Genomic DNA, 16,140 nt, shown 5'->3' on the forward strand with positions numbered 1-16,140 from the left:
AAGGTCTTATATAATTAATTGCAGAAACCAGTACGATGTTAAAACTGCTTCTTATAGAATTCCCAAGAGTTGTATCTGTTGTCTTTCAACCAGAGAAATGACTTTGCTCAAAATGAATTTGCTGATGGATGAAAAATTGGTTAATACCCTATGGAGAAATAAACCAATAAAATTTTGGGGTTACCTATCCAACCCTGACAGAAATAACTTCTTATTCTTTTATAATTCATTTGCGCTTGCTATTATTTTTCTGTAGGTTAATTTTTACAGAGTTGTAAAATAGTCTAGTCAGTAGCAATCAATGGTGCTTGCTCAGCACTGCTCTTAAAAAATACTTGACTCCAAAGATATATTATACAGTACAGGGAATAACTACAAGCGGAAGTATAACCTTTAAAAATTGTGGGATACTGTTGTACCCCTGAAACATATATTGTATGTCTTCTGTACTTCGGTAAACAAAAGCCCAGTAATCCTTTTTACCTATTAACCAAATTTTTTAAATTGAAGTATAGTTGATTACAATGTTGTACAGCATTACATTAATTTCTGCTGTACAGCAAAGTGATTGTTTTATATATATATTCTTCTTAAATATTCTTTTCCTTTATGGTTTATCACTGCATAGTGAGTTTCTTGTGCTATACAGGACCTTGGTGTTACCAATCCTATTATATAGTAGTTTTCATATGCTAACCCCAAACTCCCACCCTAGTCCTCCTCCACTCCCCTTTACCATTGGCAACAAGTCTGTTCTCTGTGTGTCTATTTCTGTTTTGTAGGTTCATTTGTGTCATATTTTAGATTCCAGGTATAAGTGATACCGTATAGTATTTGTCTTTATCTCTCTGATTTTACTTAGTATGATAATTGCTAGGACTATCCATGTAGCTGCAATTAATGGCTGAGCAATATTTTATTGTACATATGTAGCACATCTTCTTTATCCATTAATCTGTCTGTGGACAGTTAGATTGTTTCAATGTCTTAGCTGTTGTAAATACTGCTGCTGTGAATATAGAGGTACATGTATCTTTTGGAATTATAGTTTTGTCTGGAGATACGCCCAGGAGTGAGATTGATGGATCATATGGCAACTGTGGTCATGATTTTGGGGGGACCCTCCATATTGTTCTCCACAGTGGCAGTGTTGAATGTCTTTTCATGTGCCTATTGTCCATCTATATGTCTTCTTTGGAGAAATGCCTTATTTAGTTCTTCCGTCCATTTTTTGATTGGGTTGTTTGTTCTGTTGATGTTGTTGTATGAGCTGTGTGTGTTTTGAAGATTAAACCGTTGTTGGTCACATTGTTTGCTAGTATTTTCTCCCATTCCATAGATTACCTTTCCTTTTTGTTTGTGGTTTCCTTTGCTGTGCAAAAGTCTCTAAGTTTGATTAGGCCCCATTTTGTTTATTTTTGCTTTTACGTCTATTGCCTGGAGAGATTGACCTAAGAAAAAAAAATTGGTATGTTTATGTCAAGAAATGTTTTGCCTATGGTCTCTTTTAGGATTTTTATGGTGTCGTGTCTTATATTTAGTCTTTAAGCTATCTTGAGTTTATTTTTGTGTATCATGTGAAGGAGCGTTCCAATTTCATTGATTTATATGTAGCTTCCAACATGCCCAACACCCTTTGTTGAAGAGACTTCTTCCTATTGCATATTCTTGGCTCCTTTTTTGAAGATTAATCGACTCTAGGTTTATGGGTTTATTTTGGGCTCTCTATTCTGTTCCATTGATCCATGTTTGTTTTGTGCCAGTACCAAACGATTTTAATTACTATAGCATTGTATTTATTGTCTGAAGCCTCCCTCCTGCTTTGTTTTTTTTTTACTCAGGATTGCTTTGGCTATTCTGGATCTTCTGTGGTTCCCTATAAATTGTAGGTTTATTTGTTCTAGTACTGTGAAAAATGTCATGAATAATTTAATAGGGATCACATTTAATCTGTAGATTTCTTTTAGTAGTATGATCATTTTAACAGTATTCTTCCATGCTTCTGGATTGACTTCAACTTAGAAATTAAAAAGGTACTAGGTAAAAGACCAAAGTGTGTTTTTTTTTTAAGAAATACTCTTTCTTACCTCAAGCTTATTAACTTAATTTCATAATTTGTAGCAGTATTAATATGGCTTCAGCCAACTTAATTATCAGCTTTCCTAGGAATGACAGAATTAGCGATGTTAGTCATGTTGATGTGATGTCTCCCCAACTTTCAACCTGACTCCTAGTACATCTCATAGGTTAAGGCTTCCTTGTATGCTTGTTACTTGCTTAGCCCTTATTTGCCTATGTAAAAGGACCACATTTTATGTATCTTCAGTCAAAACTGAAAATACTGCAAACATGAGTTTTTAAAAGGTTGCTTTGGCCCTCTGTCATTTTTAATAAAAGATCTGTTAAGATAAATTATTACATAGAAAAGCAAGGCACAGTAAAGTGTGTGTAAATCGATGCCTGTTGTAAGAAGGAGACAGAAGAGTATTTATTGGGCTGTATAAAAAGACTCTTAAAAAGCTGTATAAACTGTTAGTTCATTTTGGTTATGGAGATGGAATTGGACTTATGACCATGTAATCTTCTAATTTCTGAATCATGGGAATATTAACAATGGTCTTTGAATGTGAAGTACTGAGAACTTAGAATGGAACTGATCTTATTTTCTCACATAAAATGGGAACCTAATGCCTGCTGCTGCTGCTGCTGCTGCTAAGTCGCTTCAGTCGTGTCCGACTCTGTGCGACCCCAGAGACAGCAGCCCACCAGACTCCCCCATCCCTGGGATTCTCCAGGCAAGAACACTGGAGTGGGTTGCCATTTCCTTCTCCAGTGCATGAAAGTGAAGAGTGAAAGTGAAGTCACTCAATCATGTCTGACTCTTCACGACCCCATGGACTGCAGCCTACCAGGCTCCTCCGTCCATGGGATTTTCCAGGCAAGAGTACTGGAGTGGGGTGCCATTGCCTTCTCCAATGCCTGGTGTGTAGTAATTTGTCTTATTCCTTAGACCAAAGATAAGCAAACTATAGCCGGAAGGGCAGTCCTCCCTTCTTTTCCTCCATAAAGTTATATTGCGACATAGCCACACTCCTTTACATGCATGTTACAATACGTGGTTTCTTTTTCCAGCTACAGTGGCAGAATTAAGTAGTTGAAACAGATGCCTTATTGCCTGCAGTATTTATTATCTGATTCTTGACAGAAAAATTTTTCCGACCCTCTGTTTTAGACCTTGTTTTAAAATTTTTAGTAATAGAACACTTTGTTCACAATCAAATTTTTATATGAGCTTCTGTTTTGAAATGCACAGCTGTGTTTACTGCAGTGAGGTTAGGGGATGGGTTGGTTGGACCCTGCCTACTCACCTGCCTCCCTCTCTTTTTGTACCCTCCGTTCTCCAGCAGCTGTTTCTTGAGGGGAATTTGAGGAACCCCCGGGGTTCTAAGGAGTACAATTTGAAAATGACTGCCTTACAACAACTCTTTGAGGTAGTAAGTGTGATATTATTTTCTATTTTAGGTATTGAGAGACACGACTCATGGAAGTGAGTTAGTCAAGGCTTAATAAGCGGCCAGAGCTCAAAACAATTCTAGAGTGTTTTAATTGCAGAATAAATGGTTATATTTGCCTTTATATTATATTTTATATTGTCATAAAGATAAATTAGTTGTTTTTACAAGGTGTGTTAGTGGTGATTTGACTTTTTTGTCTTTCATCTTCCTTGTTTCGCATAGGTTTTTGTAAGGCTAGTTTCCTTCCTTTACTGGAATTTGCCTATACTTCTGTGCTAAGTTTTGACTTCTGTAGCATGGCTGATGTAGCCATCTTGGCTCGTCATCTTTTTATGTCAGAAGTTTTAGAAATCTGTGAAAGTGTGCATAAACTAATGGAAGAGAAGCAGCTAACAGTGTATAAGAAGGGTGAAGTACAAACAGTTGCATCTACACAGGACTTACAAGAACAAGGTGGAGGTACAGCACCTCCCATGGCTAACAACACAGGAACCACAACAACTTTATCCACTGAACTTGGGGATTGTGAGATTGTACTACTGATGAATGGAGAATTGCCAGAGCAGAATGGAGAGCTAGGACAACAACCCGAGCCCCAGGTTTCTTCACAGGCTGAAGCCACTGCGTCACCTGTGGGCTGTGTAACTGATTCCCAACCTGAAATGGAGTCTATTGATTTAGTAACAAAAAACAACCAGACAGAACTGGAAACTTTAAACAGCAGAGAAGATAGCACAGTTTCTAGTACTCATCCTAAGCCTTCACAAGAGAATGTAATCAGCTCTCCAGGAAACACTGATACAGGAAATAATACAGCAGCTGAGGATATCTGTGCTGAAGACATTTCAGAGCATAGGCAGGACCTTGACCCGTCCTCAAAAGATGAGGAAAATCTAGCTGAACCGACAGCACTGATGGACCATAGCCCCGATGACGATACTTACAGAAGCAGACTTCGGCAGCGTTCTGTTAATGAAGGAGGATATATCCGACTACACAAAGGAATGGAGAAGAAGCTGCAGAAACGGAAAGCCATTCCCAAGTCAGCAGTTCAACAGGTATGATGAAGAAAGAGTTCACCTTTGTAGTTTTTTAAGTTGAAAGCATTCTATTGATAAATTTATGATGAAATATATTTTGAGGGGGAGGGGAGTGGGTGCAGGAAAGCAATTTAATGTTTTAAATACCAATGTTATTAATAAAGTAATGTGAATTTGAGAAAGTTAAATTTGGATTGTGTTTTCTGTTCCTTAATCAGGTGGCTCAGAAATTAGTTCAAAGAGGAAAAAAGATGAAACAGCCAAAAAGAGATGCTAAAGAGAATACAGAGGAAGAAGCATCCCATAAATGTGGGGAATGTGGAATGGTTTTTCAGAGACGATATGCCCTTATAAAGCACATACTGAAACATGAAAGAGCTAGAGATTACAAGTGTCCAGTAAGTATCTGGAAAGCGAATTACAAACGGCCCTAACTTCTTTATAAATAGAATCCAGTTTACTGCTTTGTTATTATGCTACCATTTGTATTCTCCTTCTCCCTTATATTGCTGTCATAGTTATCTGCTGATTGATACATGTCATGTTCTTGTCAAAAAATGTTCAATGACTTACCTCTGCTTCTTCCATAGAAAGATGACAGTAAAATGATCTTTTTAGAAAGTTCATAGAGAGGCAAAAAGAACAAGAGACCATAGCAACTAAATTCTGGCCTCTGATACATAAATGTAGTGTTTTTTGTTTTTTTGTTTTTTAACTGTTCCACATAGCACTGGAATCCTAGTTCCCCGACCAGGGATCAGACCTATGCTCCGTGGGAGTGTGGGGTCTTAACCACTGGACTGCCAGGGAAGTCCCTCGATGGAGTCATTGAGTCAGTAGATTTGAAAGGGCTCATTCCCAGCCTTTCAGCATGGAAAGCTAAGAATCAATCCAGATTGTATTGCAGAACTACCAGGAGGTTCAGGAATTAATGATACTAGTGACCTTGAAAGTAGAGGTAAGGCTGATGGTTAGAAAGTCTTTTTAAGAAGCAAGTGAATCACTACCACCATGCCGTCAGTCAAAGATCCATCTTCTACTCTCTGAAAAAGGTAAAACCACAGCTGCTCTAGAGAACACTGGATACGAGGGTGAATGTATCAGTGCGGTATACCCGACAAGGGAAAGTAGAAGCTTCTATACTATAGAATATTGAAAGTGCTCTTTCCCTACTCAGGTCCTGGAATGTTAACAGCCGAACCCTTAACCTTAAAATAGAAAGATTTCTTAGAGATGAGAAATCTGAAGCCCAGTTAAAAAAAAGACCTAGAGATACCACTCACTAAAGCCGGGGTTGACCGTTTACTTCCCTATTTACACACAAGTTCCAATTAGTTTTTAAATGTCTTACTCTGAAATGTGAATAAACATCAGGTATACAGACTCATGACAAATATTTCAAGCAAAAAGCAACTTTGAGGAATTCAAGACTATGCAGTTAGAAGAAAACTTAAAAAAAAAAAAATGCACATAAAACCCCAAACACAAGTATGATTTATGTTAGAGATAAAGGAAGAGATTATGTCAGTGAAACAATAATCTTGTACTATGTTTTTAAAAGGGTACTTTAAGAAAACAGAACAGTTTTTTAGGAATAAAATGTATAACATATAAAAAAAGTCTCTGAAAAGTTAGGGAACATAATTGACTAAATCACTCAGAAAATAAAACACAAGGTAAGAATGGGAGTGAAAGAAACTGAAGATTAATCTAGTTGTATTCTAATGTCCAAGTAATTCTAAACAGCATGGAGAGAAAGAAATAATTAATGCAATGAAAAAAACATTTTAGAACTTGAACATAGAAGTTTCCTTGTTAAAAGGGCACTTTAGATGTTCAGAATCATGGTTTAAAATAATTCTTTACCAAATGCATTATGAAATTTCTGAATCAGGGGACAAAGAAAATCTTACAAATTGGAAGAGAGAAAGGAAAAGAGTTAGAATAGCTTCAGACATTTCAGTAGCAACAGTGGAAGCTAGACGATAAAGGGACAATATCTGTAATATTATAAAAGGAAATGATTTCTAACTTGAAGTCAATAGTCAGACTATATTTGCGATGGTATAGTAAGAACAGTTTCAAGACTTGCAAGGTCTGCAGTTTTACCCCCTAAATTCCCTTTCTCAGAAAGCTGTTGGTAGAGGTATTCCACCAAAATGAGCAAGACATGGAAAGTGGAAAACATGGGGTCCAATCTGTGAAACAGTTGCACCAGTTTGGAACACAGCATAGTGCTTTGACAGAGATATCCCACAAGGTGATGTGTTTAAACCTTCTCTCAGCCCACAATGGAGGGAAGGTTTGACAAATTAGCAATAAATACGAAGAGAAATAAAAGGGAAAGCAAAAGGAAAGGGAAGAAAATCATACTGTACTATATTGTCCAGCTGTAATAACATGTACATCATCCAAATAATATAAGCACTGAAATTGATCTCACCAAAATGACAATAAAGCTGTCTTGAGCAAGTATGGTAATGAAAGGAATTGTGTATGTGTAGAGAGTGAAAGGTAAAGGAGAGACTCACCTCCTATTGTTCATATTATTCAGAATCACAGAGATGATCATTGAGAAAGTGTCAAAAAAGTAGAAGTAGTGGACCAACAGGCCAGTTTTATTTATTTTAAAAAACGTCTTATGGATTGTGACTGTGTATAGCATTGATTTTAAAATAAAGAGCAAAGCTTTCAGGAATACTCGGCAAGTACAGGATAAAGCTTAAGGACCTTCCTTGCTGTCCAGTGGCGAAGATTCCACACACCCAACGCATGGGGCCAGGTGCAACCCCTGGTGGGGGAACTAGATCTCACATGTCGCAGCAAAGACCAAAAATTCTGTCTGTCACAGCTGAGACCCAGCGCAGCCAAATAAATGAAACATAAAAAACAAACACAATGTAAAAATTAAAAGCAAACAAGTCCCAAGGACTATCACAGTTTTATCCTCCTACTTTTTCAAGCCCCTGTTGTTGTTCCCACCTAACAACTGTTAGTATTCATGTAGTGATAGTGTGCTTCCTTTTGTCTGAGGCTTTTCCTTGCTCTGATTACTCCCCCTTCTTAAATATTTCACCTCTTTGCATATAAATCCTTTTTCTGTGGTTAGATTATAAACCCCTGCAGAGTAGAGACTGGGTCTGTCCCTTTTATCTGTATAATCTGGTACCTGGTATACTGTGTCTTTTATATAGTGTATGTGTTTATGTAATTGTAACAGACAAATGGCAAGTTGAAATATGAGTTGCGTTTCACTTAACATTTGTAATGAAAATACATTGAGGTAGAACTTAACTTACTTTTTCTTTTAGTTGTGTAAGAAACAGTTTCAGTACAGTGCCTCCTTACGAGCCCACCTTATTCGACATACCAGGAAAGATGCACCTACTTCGTCCTCTTCCAGTTCCACATCGAATGAGGCATCAGGGTCATCATCTGAGAAGGGCAGAACCAAACGAGAATTTATATGTTCCATATGTGGAAGGACATTGCCTAAATTATATTCTCTTCGAATACATATGTTAAAGCACACAGGTGTAAAACCACATGCATGCCAGGTAAAATCATTATATTGTTATTTAGCAGCAGCAGCAGCAGAATATAACTGACAATAAGACTGGTTGAATCTGGAGCCACATCACTTTAGTAAAATATCCCTTAAAGTCCATAACTTTTTCAGTTTGTTGCTTAGGTCAAGGGTGATCCCCTTTTTTGCTCTTTAATTTGTTATCTGAAGTTGTAGTTTGAAGTAAATCTATTGAGAGTGTTGAGGAGACGTGATGGAATTCACAGTGGTACTGGGTGAGAATAACCAGCTTCTAAATCATACCTTCATGTTCGGCAGGGCCAGCCTGGCTTGGGAAGGAACCTGTGACTTAAATCTTAGCAGAAATTCTGCCTAAACTCTGTGTCCTTCTCCAAAGCTGAAGACTAAATGTCAAAATGTGATTGCTGGTTCAGAATCCTGTGATAAGCCAGCTTTGGGCTATTTGAAACAGTGAAAAATTTCTAGCAGCACCTGTAGCCTTGCATTTAAGGATGACCCACTATTTTTATTGATAGTTTTGGAGCCAGTAACATTTTTAATGTTTTTCTCTGTTGTTTTTTTAAGCTTTGTATTATATGAAAAAAGAATGTCAGAGAATAGGATAAACCCTTATGTACCCTTTACCCAGCTTTAGTAGTTACCAACACATGGTCATTTGCAAGTTTTTTTTTTTAATTAAAAAAATTTTATTGAAATACAGTTGATTTATAATTTTGTGTTAGTTTTAGATACACAGCAAAGTTATTCAGTTATTTATTCATTCTGTTTTAGATTCTTTTCTACTATAGGTTATTAGAAGATACTGAGTGTAGTTCCCCGTGCTATACAGTAGGTCCTTCTTGGTTATCTATGGTTACTTGTGTTTTATATGACTGTCACTCACTCCCTTCCTACCCCTTCCCTTCAGTTATTCTGAAGCCAAGTCCTAACCATCATTGTATTCATATATTTAAAAATTAAGTGTTAATTGGACCTCTGGTCTTCTACTGTAGCACTACTCAAGATGTGTGGCCCATGGAAGATAAGTGAAAAAATGGAGAGTAAGCAACTGTCATGGCAATTTGACATTGTTTGACATCTTTATTGTGTTTAACAAAAATCCCTAATAGATTGAGGAAAGGAAAAAAAAAACTGGTACTTCATCATAGAGAGTTTAAGAAGCACTGTTTTAGTTGGTATAGATGTGAATGAGTATATTGTTCTTGACTAAGCTTCCATGTCTCTTTTAATGTATATTGTTTACCAGCTTCAGAAAAGACAGTGTGAGGGCTTTTTGGTACTGTTTTGAGTTCTTCCACAGATTACATGGTTGTAAGAAAAATAGAAGTATTTGTTAAGTACGGAATCAGGAGATAATCAGTGAGCTTAAAATCTTAGGCCCTTGTTTCAACTTAAACGTTGTCATTTTGTTTATAAGTTAAGGTTTTAATTTAAAATAGCGTACTAGCTTCTCTGTCTTCATTCTTCAGAAACAGCCCTTAATTCTTTTTCTGTTTTACTTGTTTAAATACCCATGCTCCTTTAGGTCTGTGGAAAGACTTTCATCTACAAACACGGCCTAAAATTACACCAGAGTCTCCATCAGTCACAGAAGCAGTTCCAGTGTGAACTATGTGTGAAGTCATTTGTTACCAAAAGGAGTCTTCAAGAACATATGAGTATTCACACAGGTAATGAGACATTTATATTGACATAGTTACATGTTATATACTGGTAGCTTACCTAGTGTATTGATTATGCTATAAGACTGTATATGTGCAGTTTTTGTAATTAATGAGAGTAAAGCTTAAAAGTTGTTCTTACGTCTAGTTTTAGAGCTATCTTATTTGTATAAAAGTTAAAAAAAATTTTTTTTAATTAGTGCACATGTCTGCTTCATGTCAAAGTATGGCTAAATCCACCGCAATATTGTAAAGTAATTATCTTCTAATTAAATTAATTTTTTTAAAAGTTAAGCAATAAGCAGATGTAGCTGTCAACAAGTATGTGGTTTATAATTTTATTAGAATTTTTAGTCCACATATACTTATTTTCACATGTTTAAAGCAGTTATGTAGAAGTGGCTGATGAAGGAAGGGTAGATAACTGCTGTAGAACTTGTATACAACTCTACACTGTTATAATCCAGATGACCATGCAAGCCTCCCAAATTCTTTGGGCAGTAGTGGCCTCACTAGTACTGTATTGAGAGGAAATAGGATATTTGACATAGTTTGTTATTCTTAGAAGGTGGGTGCCAAAAATCATAGCTTCTGTGTTCACTTGATAAAGTAGCTTCTGAAGTATGACATAAAGTGTTGTTAGAAGAGCACCTGATCGCTGGATTTGTGACATGCTTTTTAATTTTTATAGGAGAGTCCAAGTACCTTTGCTCAGTTTGTGGAAAGTCTTTTCATAGAGGCTCTGGGCTTAGCAAGCACCTAAAGAAACACCAACCAAAGCCTGAGGTTCGAGGCTATCATTGTACTCAGTAAGTATTTAGTATGTGAACCATTCAATTAATTTATGTTCTTACTTAGTTCATTTGAAAGTTGTTTCAAAGGAAAATATTTGAGGTGGCTGAAGTTGATTAGATACAGTTTGATACAGTATCACTGTTGATAATGTATTACTTTCAAAGTTCAACTGTAATTGAACTCTGCTAAGGAAGTGGAACTTGAATATTCATATGTAATTATATAAACATACACACATATATATGTATATCTGAGGTGATGGATGTGTTAACAAATGGTAGAAATCCTTTCACAGTGTGCATGTGTGTGTAACACACATACTGAATCATCATGTTTTACACATCTTTTTTTACAGTTTTGGCAGTTACACTTCAGTAAAACTGGAAAAAAAAAAGTTGAATCTAGTAGTAAACTATTTTACTTTTTTAAAAATTTTACTATTTGTTTACTCTTGATTTTAATCAGTTTGCCTTTGTCTAGGTGTTCCTATTTAATATTTAGCAGTTTTATTTGCATTATAAATCTCATACCATATGCATCATTCATTTTAAACGCCTTAAAGAAATTCTTCAAATGTGCGACCGAGGGGTAGGGACTGTAGGAATGAAGGGTCCCTTGGTGCCAGGCAGAGATTCTTTATAGACAATGCTTCTGAAGTACTGGACTTGTTGCTCATTTCTCTTTTTCTTCAGACTCCTTTCCTCTCCCTCTTTTCCCAGAACCTCCTGAGATCCCTTTTATAAAGTTCATATAACATAACATTTATCATGTTAAAGTGTTCAGTGGCTCTTGGTACATTCAGTGTTGTGCAAGCATCACCACTGATTCCAGAATGCCTTCAACACTCAGCCAGGCAGTTTACAATCCTGCCTTCGTCTTCTCTGTTTGTGCAGAGTCAGCCATCAGTGAGAGCATGAAGCATTTTCAGGTCTTTTCTGAGAATGTGCCAGCCCTGGGCAAATAATTTGGACTTCTAGATGCCTGGGAATATGTGAGAGTTTTTCAGAAGTCTTATTTCCTGAAGTATCTCATTCTCCAGCCTTTCCTCCCAACTGCCATTCCTTGCCCCAGCAGCTGTGGCTAATACCTTTACCTTTAAATGTTTCCAACCAATCCCTCCCCTCTACTCTCCCCACCACTCCCCAGGTCCTCAGCCCTGGGGGAATTTGGCTAAATAAAAGCAAGCACTTTGAGAGGTACCAGATGGTTCAAAACAACTACAGTTTGGTTTAAGTCCCTCTGATACGTGAACCCATAGCGAGAATGAATTCTGTGTCTACTGAGCTGAGGAGCCAGGGGATGGGGTCAGGATGAGTTGAAATGCCACAAAGTTCTTTTACCAGGATTCAGCCATTTTTTTTCTTAATTAAATAATTACCTGGTTGCTGTCAACTTTTAATCAGTTTCCAGAGCTCCAGTAAAATTGATTCTGACCGTTTTTGCCACTTTGTCTACTGATTTTGTGGAAGGTTGGGCTTTTGGAGTTACCAACTCTGCCCATATTTGCTGATGTCACTCTGATCAGTCTTATTTTTATTTTTTACAGATTTTTTGATGTTTACCATTTTTAAAGCCTTTTTTGAATTTGTTTCAGTATTGCTTCTGTTTTATGTTTTGGCCCTGAGGCATGTGGGATCTTAGCTCCTTGACCAGGAATCAGACCCACGACCCCCTGCATTGGAAGGGGGAGTCCCCTTACTCAGTCTTACTTTAAAAGAAAAGTAGTTTATTATGCATACCCTTATACGTGCAAATGTAAGAAAACCCAGTTTAAACTGGCTTGAATGAACTAGGAGCCTGAATGGTTTAATGTAAATTGATTTCAGATTCATTAGCACTTGATTTCTGTGAGGCTCCATGTGGATAAGACAGTGGCAATGATTTCAGCCTCACATCCCCTCAACTCCCAAATTGTCCAGCTGCATTTCTCATGTTCCTATAAAAGCCCTGAGGTCACTCCCATTGAATCTGGCTAAGGCATTTGGTCTTATGTGGATCAGTCACAATGGCCGAGAGAATGCTGTGCTCTGATTGACTTATACCTAAGTTAGTTGCTCCATCCTTATGGGCAGGAGTAAATCCTACCCCCCACAGATGGACAGAATGGGAGAGGGTGAAAAGGGATGTAAAAAGGGCACATCCCAAGGAGTTAAGAAGATAGAAGATACTCACCTTTATGATAACCTTTGGGAGCTTTGCAGGATTCTTTCTAAAGTGTTTCTAATACTCTGGAACTAAAAGAACTTAACACACTAGAGCCTTGATGCAAGATTACAATACTAAGATTTTGTTTTGTTTTAAATTGGGATCATCTTGTAGAGTTCTAGAAACTCAGGAATATACTGAGTTCTTGGAAACTTCTTTTAAAAGAATAAGATGATCCATTTGGGTGAATGGACTTTGTTATTGCAGATGTGAGAAAAGTTTCTTTGAAGCTAGAGACCTTCGCCAGCACATGAACAAGCATCTTGGTGTGAAGCCATTCCAGTGCCAATTTTGTGATAAGTGCTATAGTTGGAAGAAAGACTGGTATTCCCATGTGAAATCTCATTCTGTCACTGAGCCGTACAGGTGGGTAAATCTGGGGCGAATCTGAGCTTAATTGAGATATGTATGTACTTGGATTAATTGTTAGTCCATTAGTATGGTTTTGGTGTTTAGTAAAAGATAATTTGTGTTTTTCTTCTATTTTAGGTGTAATATATGTGGCAAAGAATTTTATGAAAAAGCATTGTTCAGAAGGCATGTAAAGAAAGCTACCCATGGAAAAAAAGGACGAGCAAAGCAAAACCTGGAACGGGTGTGTGAACAATGTGGAAGAAAATTCACTCAGCTGAGAGAGTATAGAAGACATATGAACAACCATGGAGGTAACTATACTTCATGTAGTTTAATAGATAGACCTTTAAATAGAATAAAAACCAGTCCAGTAGTGATTCTTCCTTTTCCATTCCTCTGTCTGTTATCTTCCTTAATGAGAGATTAATCCCATATTATGGAAGATTTATTCAAATAATAGCAGTGATTGTGCATCTGACTACCTAATTGTTGTGTAGATAGATAGATTCCTTTCTTAGTGAGCTTAATATTCTGTATTAATATTTTTATGCTGGAATGGATTACTTGAGCTTCTGTTTTTTCATCCTAGGACTATAGGATTGCTATGAAGTTGTAAAGGGACTTTCACAGAAACTCAAAATTGTCTCAGAGTAACTTCTATCCATAGGAACATCTTTAGAAAGGTTATATCCAGAATCTGCGTTATTCTAGGGGAAACCATTTGGCCCTAACTAAAAGATGGCCATTGTCAAGATAGTAAGGTTTATGGGCTACTGTACTTAAAAGCATTATTTATCAAGCAGCTGTAATAAATTTTGGTACTTGGACATCACCACACACACACACACCTCTCTTTTCCTTTTCCTTTTTTTTTTTTTTTTTTTTTACTAGGAGTTAAGCCATTTGAGTGCTTAACATGTGGAGTTGCTTGGGCTGATGCCCGATCTCTGAAACGCCACGTCAGAACACATACAGGTGAACGGCCTTATGTCTGTCCTGTGTGTAGTGAAGCCTACATAGATGCTAGAACACTCCGTAAACATATGACTAAATTCCACAGAGATTATGTGCCTTGCAAGATCATGCTGGAAAAAGATACCCTTCAGTTTCATAACCAGGGTACTCAAGTGGAGCATGCTGTTAGCATCTTAACAGCAGATATGCAGGAACAAGAAAACAGTGGTCCTCAAGAACTTGAAACTGTGGTAGTGACGGGAGAAACTATGGAAGCTCTTGAAGCTGTCGCAGCGACTGAAGAATGTCCGTCAGTATCCACACTCTCTGACCAAAGTATCATGCAAGTGGTTAATTACGTGTTGGCACAGCAGCAAGGACAGAAGCTCTCTGAAGTCGCAGAAGCTATTCAAACTGTTGAAGTAGAGGTGGCACATATTTCAGAAACAGAATGAATGTAGTAATAGAGATAAAAAGAAGTGATGTCTCATGTATATTGAACTCACAGAACATTTGTTTACAATACTGTGTGACTATCTGCCTGGAGTTTGTATGTCCAGGCTCTGGGCTATTTGGTGGTATTTTAACATATAACGATTTGTCTAGCTAATGGTTCTGTAGAAAAGTCCATTTACTGTAAACAAATTGAAAACAAATCTATTTGGTGGCAGTGGATTATCATGGTATACTTTTTATGAATTAATGTTTAAAAAGAACTGTACTAAATTAAAAACCGTACAGTTTTATTTGCATTTTGACTTGATTATATAAACTTTGAATTTAAAAGGCTGTACTAATTGGCTTTTCTCTTTTATTCTCAAAATATAGAGGTTCTGTGATTTCCTTTGCCCTGTTTATGGATTAAAAATTCTAATATAAAACATTTTAGTAGGATACATAGGTATGTTACCTTGTTTTAAATGCTTCACATCTGTGATTCTTGACTTACTATTTATTTTATCCCTTTATAAAGTCAGGGATTCTTTATTCTGTTGTAAAGCACTTAATGAGTTACAGGTTGTAATCAAGTTTGCACAGTGTACTTAATCTGTATGGGGAACCCTTAAATGAATAGCTAATTTTTCAAATGCAATTCAAATGCATGAAATGCCTATTAAGCCTTACTATGCTAACCTTCAAGGCAAGTAAATTGACCATGAGCAAAGAACACTGTTAATAATCTCTGTTGATGGGAAATTTCTCCTTGATAACAAGAAAATAAATGGGGGGGGAGAAAGGTTAAAACTAGGCTTGGTGGTTTGCAGCTTTTGTATCATGTTTAATTGTTCAATTTTGTTAAAAAAAAACTGCAGTTTAGAAATAGGATAGCAATATAGATATCTACAGCAGTCCTGTGGATACCATATAATTGTCAAGTAATTTCAGAATATTGAAAATTCCTCAGTTCAACCCTCATTATAGTATACTACTTAAAGGAACTGATTACGGCCCACCAAATTGTTAAAAGTAAATTTTTTTTAAAAGTTGCCTGAAAAACTAATTTGTGTGTTTGATTTTTAAATTCCCACCTCTGTAAGCTATTTAATTTTCTCATTTTTCAAAATAACCATGGGGAGATATCACATTTCTCTCCTGGGATACTACCACTCAAGTTATAATGGTTAAAATTAAACTTCTAAGTATTAGAATAAGCTAATATAAGGTGTTAAATTAAGATATAAGCAAATCACATGTAAATCATTCCTAAAGCACAAGAAAAGAATGTGCCTTGATGTATATATATTATTAAAATGCTTATTCCAGTTTACTTTAAGTGGCTTAAAAGAAAAATAAATGTGATGCCATGCATGTGCTATACCTGCATATGTAATATTTGCATTTGCACATTTCCCATTGTTTCGGTAGCTGTGTGGCTGACTTTCAATTTTAAGCGGATTGACATACAGTCTACAGCTTTATAATGGCTGCTTGTTTAATTGTATGTTTCAGTTAGTGAAAATGTATTTCAATCTAAAATTTGGAATTGTCTTTATGTTCCATTGTCACCACTGAACTGGGTAAGACCATTAATGTATGTCATAAATATGTAAATAAAAGATGTTGAATCT

The 16,140-nt window shown here is 36.5% G+C and overlaps 1 protein-coding gene across 1 annotated transcript in view; it reads left to right on the forward strand.

Moving 5' to 3' along the window:
* Positions 1-16,140, forward strand: part of ZBTB11 (zinc finger and BTB domain containing 11) — a 30,279-nt gene extending 14,139 nt beyond the window's left edge. Inside the window, exons 4-11 of the mRNA XM_040225615.1 lie at positions 3,738-4,573; positions 4,774-4,953; positions 7,867-8,112; positions 9,628-9,772; positions 10,455-10,572; positions 12,971-13,129; positions 13,253-13,428; positions 14,009-16,140. Of these exons, the coding sequence (XP_040081549.1) occupies positions 3,738-4,573; positions 4,774-4,953; positions 7,867-8,112; positions 9,628-9,772; positions 10,455-10,572; positions 12,971-13,129; positions 13,253-13,428; positions 14,009-14,526 (2,378 nt within the window). The 3' untranslated portion in view covers positions 14,527-16,140. The remainder of the gene's footprint in view (positions 1-3,737; positions 4,574-4,773; positions 4,954-7,866; positions 8,113-9,627; positions 9,773-10,454; positions 10,573-12,970; positions 13,130-13,252; positions 13,429-14,008) is intronic.

This window comes from Oryx dammah, unplaced genomic scaffold, assembly GCF_014754425.2.
Source record: "Oryx dammah isolate SB20612 unplaced genomic scaffold, SCBI_Odam_1.1 HiC_scaffold_2, whole genome shotgun sequence".
NCBI lineage: Eukaryota > Metazoa > Chordata > Mammalia > Artiodactyla > Bovidae > Oryx > Oryx dammah.